Consider the following 5,196-nt stretch of genomic DNA (forward strand, 5'->3'; position numbering starts at 1 on the left):
GCTGGGGAAGCAGGACCGGGCTCAGGTCACCAGGAGCCGACCTGGGACTGATGTCCCCAGCCACCGTAAAGCCACCGAGGGACCCCCCCCCAATTGGGAACACCTCGTTTCCCCACCACGGAGCTGCAGGTCAAGGGGCTCCCAAGCCCTGCCCGTGAATTTGGGGTTTGCTTTTCCCTCCCGGCTCCAAGAGCAGCAGCCGGGCCTCGCCAAGCGGATTAACGCTGCACGCGCTTCGCCAAATTCCTCACCGGCTTTAGCTCCCCAAACCGCCCCGCCGGCTCGGCCGCAAAAATTGGGTGAGAAACCAGAATTTCTGAGCAAGTCGGGCTCAGCCCGGAGCCGTGCTGCATCCTCCGGGGTCATCGATGTGAATCCTGACGACACGCATCAGTCCCAGCCTGGCTGCTGAGCAGGGATGCTGGGACTTGGGATGAGAAATTATGTTAATTGAGTTTATTATCCATTCATGTGTTCCCATCCCGGGGGCACGGCGGCGTGATGCCGGCGTTAGATCCTCTCTCTGCGGCGAAGTTTCATGCTCCAGTTCCTCATCTGCTGGGGAGGAGGGGGGAGAGCCACAACCCCACGGGCTTCAGAAGGGCAAAGCTCGGTCCCGAGAGCTGTCAGACCGGGGATGCAGAGCACAGAGCACGGGGGGTTTGCATCCTCCCAGGCGCTTTTGCTTCAAACCAGCCCCAGAGTTTGTTTTTAAGCATTTGTGGGGCTCTGAAACGCATCAGATATTCACCGGCACTTTGGCTACTGCCTCTGCTTTCCCTGGGATTTGAGAAATGCTATTTTTAACTTCATTTCCCGAATTTGTGATGTATTTTAAGTATCCTCGTGTGGACATCCCGCTCCAGCCCTGGAGATCCGTGTCAAGACAATCTGTGCATGAGCTGCTGCTCCGGTGGCCGGAGGAGCTTTAGTGCACAGGCTGCGAGTGCTGGCAGCCGTCCTGCCTCCCAAAATATCCGTGGGGGTGTGCCAGCCCCTGCAGCTAACCCCACCCCGCTCTCCGCAGGGCTCGGTGGATTGCCCCAACCTGGAGTTCGAATACGGGGATGCCGACGGCCACGGCGCCGAGCTAGCAGGTGAAGCGGCGTTTGGGTGCTGCGTTGCCATTAATAGATGCCCGTCGGGGTGGAAAAAAAAAAAAAGATCCCTCGGGGGAGTTGGGCGAGCTGGATGGGGGATGGATATCGAGTGGTATCATCCTGGCGATAACAGAGCGAGAGGATTTATTAATAGCGAGCCGCTCGCTCCCCAGGGATGAGCACGAGGGGTGGCAGGGGCACAGGGATTACCCCACGCTCCAAATTATCCGGGACACGATGACAGGCGTGCAGGGGATGGGAGGACGGGTGGCATGCCTGGTGGCACAGTCCCAGGCTGGGAAGTGTCACCCTTTATCGTGGGTGTCACAATGGGTCATGTCTTCATCCCATATCTTCCTGCCGTGCAGCGACTCCGGCTGCTGCTGCCCTGCAGCCCTCGGGGTCCTGAGCACATCTCGACCAGCAAAAGGTTTATTTTTAGCTCCATGTGTGTCTCAGCTGCACAAGCTGGCCTGGATAAAAAACATTTTTCTTTGAGGGATCCTTCTTCCACTCTTGCAGGACTGTTTCAGCCCCCCACGGTGTTGCTCAGCACCGTAGGACCTATAGGAATTCTATAGGAACGGGCAGGAAAACAGGCGCAGCATCGTGTCCTCCCAAATCCAGCTCGTATTTGCCAGTCCCAAAATATCTGAGCTGCTGGGTGTGAAATCAGTGCAGGTCTTGCCCACGTGCTCCTTTTGTAAACTGGCTTAACTGGGACAGAAAATTACCCCTTCCCCAAAGAAAACCCCCCCTATGAAATTGCATCTCGAGCGCTGTGGCTGTGGGCAGGAGCATGGGAACAGCCCAGCCCGGAGGCAGGGAGGGAAATTATGGATTTGGGAGTGTTGGGTGGCTCCAAGATGCCCCTTGGGGCTGCAGAATCGCTGAGGGGTAAGCTCAGGTCTCTGCCCCACGTCTCCTCGGGTGCGTAGGGATGCTTCAGGGTCCCACAGGGAATTTGGTGATGGTGAGGAGGGTGAAACCCCTCAGGGTCCCCACTGACCCCTTTCTCCATCAGAGCTGTACAGCTACACGGAGGAGCCCGAGCTCAGCACCAACCGGAGATGCTTCGAGGAGGATTTTCACGCTCAAGGTACCAGCTCTGGGCTCAGGACCCCGGGGTGAGCGGGGGACGCCCTGGGAGGCACGCAGCTGGTTGTCGTGTCCCTTTTCCAGCGCAGGGCAGGAGGTGGCTGGAGCTGGACGGGGCTCAGCAGAAGGCTTACGTCATGCGCCTGCTGGATGGGCTGGAGGTGGTCAACAGGGACAAGCGGCTCAAAGTGGCACGAGCCATCCTCTACCTGGCGCAGGGTAAGGACCACATCCCCCGGGGCTGGATGTGGCCACGAAATCCACTGCCTGGATTTGGCGTGGGAGCTTGGGAGAAGCCTTCTCCTGGAGTTGTGCTGGGTGGGTGCAGTGAAGCTCCTTCCTGGGATGGCCCCGTGTGCTCCAGGGGTTCAAAGGCAGCTTCCCCATGACCACTGCCTCCCTTTGGGTCCCTCCAGGTGTCTTTGGAGACTGTGATAACGAAGGCGACGTCCTGCACTGGTCTCGGCACAACAGCTTCCTCCTGTACCGGCTGGGAACCTTTACCGCCTTCCTGGAGCTCCTCAACATGGAGATCGAGTGAGAGGACCTCTGCTCTCATCCTCCTCGCCCTCCTTGTCCTCTTCTTCATCTTATTCTTCCTCCTCGCTCTCACTCTTCTCTTCTTCATCTTCTTTCTCTCCGTCCTCCATGTCCTCCTCACACTTCTCTTCTTCATCTTCTTCCTCACCCTCCTCTTTGCCCTCTTCACCCTCCTCTTCTTCATATTCTTTCTCTTCACCCTCCTCTTCTTCATCTTCTTCCTGCCCATTCTCCTCATCTTCCTCACCCTCCTTGTCCTCTTCTCCATCTTATTCTTTCTCCTCGTCCTCCTCACCCTCCTCTTCTTCATCTTCTTCCTCCCCATCACCATCCTTGTCCTCTTCTTCATCTTATTCTTTGTCCTGCCCTCCTCACCCTCCTCTTCTTCATCTTCTTTCTGCCCATCCTTCTCGCCCTCTTCTCTCTTCCTCCTCCTCACCGAGGACCAGGGAGGTGCCGCAGCCACAGCACGTCCCCCAGCGCGGTGTTTCCCCCGCTGCAGCCATAGGCTGGGGATCGGGACGAGGGGCAGCCTGTGCTCGGTGGCTGGTGCTGAGCTCATCCCCTTCCCCGGTGCTGAGCTCGTCCCCTTCCCCGCAGCAACAGCCAGGCCTGCAGCAGCGCCCTGAGGAAGCCGGCCATCTCACTGGCCGACAGCACGGAGCTCAGGTACCTCCTCAGCCCCCCACTAGCACGTCGGATGGAGGCTGTGGGACAGCCTCTTGGGGACAAAGTGGCCTCTGTCTGGCAGTGTCACCTGCCTGCTGTGCTGTCCCTACAGGGTGCTGCTCAGTGTCATGTACCTGATGGTGGAGAACATCCGTGTGGAGCAGGAGACAGATCCCCCCGAGTGGAAAACCTGCCGGGAGACCTTCAGGATGGAGCTGAGTGAGCCCTAGAGTTCACTGTGCCCTAACGAGGTCCCTTCGTCGTGCAGGTCCCGGGGGGAGACCTCAGGGACCGGGGAATCTGCTCTGAACCTGCTCCTGGTCCCTCTCTCCACCAGGTTTCCCCGTGCACACTGAGGAGCCCTTTGCTCTTCTGCTCTTCACGATGGTGACCAAGTTCTGCAGCGGGCATGCTCCACACTTCCCCATGAAGAAGGTCCTGCTCCTGCTCTGGAAGGTGCTTCTGGTGGGTGCAAACCCTTCCTTTTTCCAGAAACCGGTCACTGTGGGACTAGTGCTGTCCTGGTTTGGGCTGGGACAGAGCTCACTCTCTTCCCAGCAGCTGGTGTGAGGCTGTTTGGGTTTGTGCTGAGGAGAAGCTGATCACACACTGATGGGCAGAGCTGCTGCCAGGACAGTCAAGAACTTCCCAGCTTCTCTGCTGTGCCCGTGTCTGCAGGGGCAGGAGGAGCTGGGAGGGAGCACAGCCCCAGTGACCAGCCCAGGATTCCACCTCAGGGTTAGGACTGAGACCAAACAGGCTGATGGTCTGTTCCATCTCTGTCTGGAAGTTCTTGCTCTTGCCCCGCGTTGTCTCCCTTTGGGTCACTCGTCTCCCAGGGTCGTCTCAGTCTCTCAGACACTCGGGCTCTTATCTCTTTTCTGGGATTGTGGTTTTGGGACTCTCCCTGCTCCGGGATCATTGGCTGGGAACAGGCTGAGCCTTGGGCATGGGGTGGAGAGCAGTGTCACCGTGTGTCACTCATTTGTATATATTGCTATTATTATCATCATTATTATTATTTCCAATATTATTGCAGTTTAGTTATTAAATTGTTCTTATATCAACCAATGAGTCTCTTTTCCCTTCATCCCTTTAATTCTCTCTCCATCCCCGGGAGGGTGAGCGAGCGGCTGCCTGGTGTAAAACTATGACAAGCGCTGATGCAGCCTGGATGTTCCCCACTACTCAGTCCAACAATAACAGAGTGATTTAGGATGGCACGAGAGGCTGACATGGCAAACAGCTTCTTCTGGGACAAGAGCGGGCTGAGCCATGGGACATGGGGTGGGAGAGAATGGAGAACGAACCAGTGATGTGGTTTCTTCACCGTCAATTCTGCAGGTTGATGGCCTCAAACTGCTGCTCCACTGGAAGCCCAGAAGAGCCATGCAGTCCAGGTGGGATGTCTGCTCCCTGCTCTCTCACCTCTCTCTTTGCTCCCTAGTTCACGCTGGGTGGATTTGAAGCCCTGCAGGCGATGAAGGTGAGGAAGCGGGAGGAGCTGGGGCTGCCGCCCTTGCCGGAGGACAGCATCCAGGTGATGCGCAGCATGCGCGCTGCTTCGCCCCCCACCTACTCCATCGAGCTCATGGAGCAGCAGCAGCAGAAGCGTGGCCACCGCAGCCGGCGGGTGAGAGCAGACACATCCTCCTGGCATGTGGCCCAGGACGGTCCAATGGGGACCGTCATTCGTTCAAGGAGCCAGGCTGTGGTCAGGGACATGTCCCCCTTTCCCCCAAGTCTTCCTGTATTTTCCAGTTTCACAGAATGGTTTGGGTTGGAAGGG

At 57.5% G+C, this 5,196-nt stretch overlaps 1 protein-coding gene across 1 annotated transcript; it reads left to right on the forward strand.

Annotated features, from left to right (window-relative positions):
• Window positions 1–897: 897 nt before the first annotated feature.
• Window positions 898–5,040, forward strand: LOC104468854 (striatin-interacting protein 2-like; the record flags this gene model as incomplete). Its single annotated transcript, XM_010083122.1, is given in 9 exon segments — window positions 898–1,005; window positions 1,007–1,097; window positions 2,125–2,199; window positions 2,283–2,417; window positions 2,615–2,735; window positions 3,339–3,407; window positions 3,520–3,626; window positions 3,745–3,872; window positions 4,855–5,040. Coding segments are annotated over 9 exon segments (1,020 nt in total), but the record flags the coding sequence as incomplete, so codon positions are not given.
• Between the last annotated feature and the right edge of the window lie 156 nt (window positions 5,041–5,196).

The sequence above is a fragment of the Pterocles gutturalis genome, unplaced genomic scaffold (assembly GCF_000699245.1).
Source record: "Pterocles gutturalis isolate BGI_N339 unplaced genomic scaffold, ASM69924v1 scaffold20590, whole genome shotgun sequence".
In the NCBI taxonomy this organism is placed as follows: domain Eukaryota; kingdom Metazoa; phylum Chordata; class Aves; order Pterocliformes; family Pteroclidae; genus Pterocles; species Pterocles gutturalis.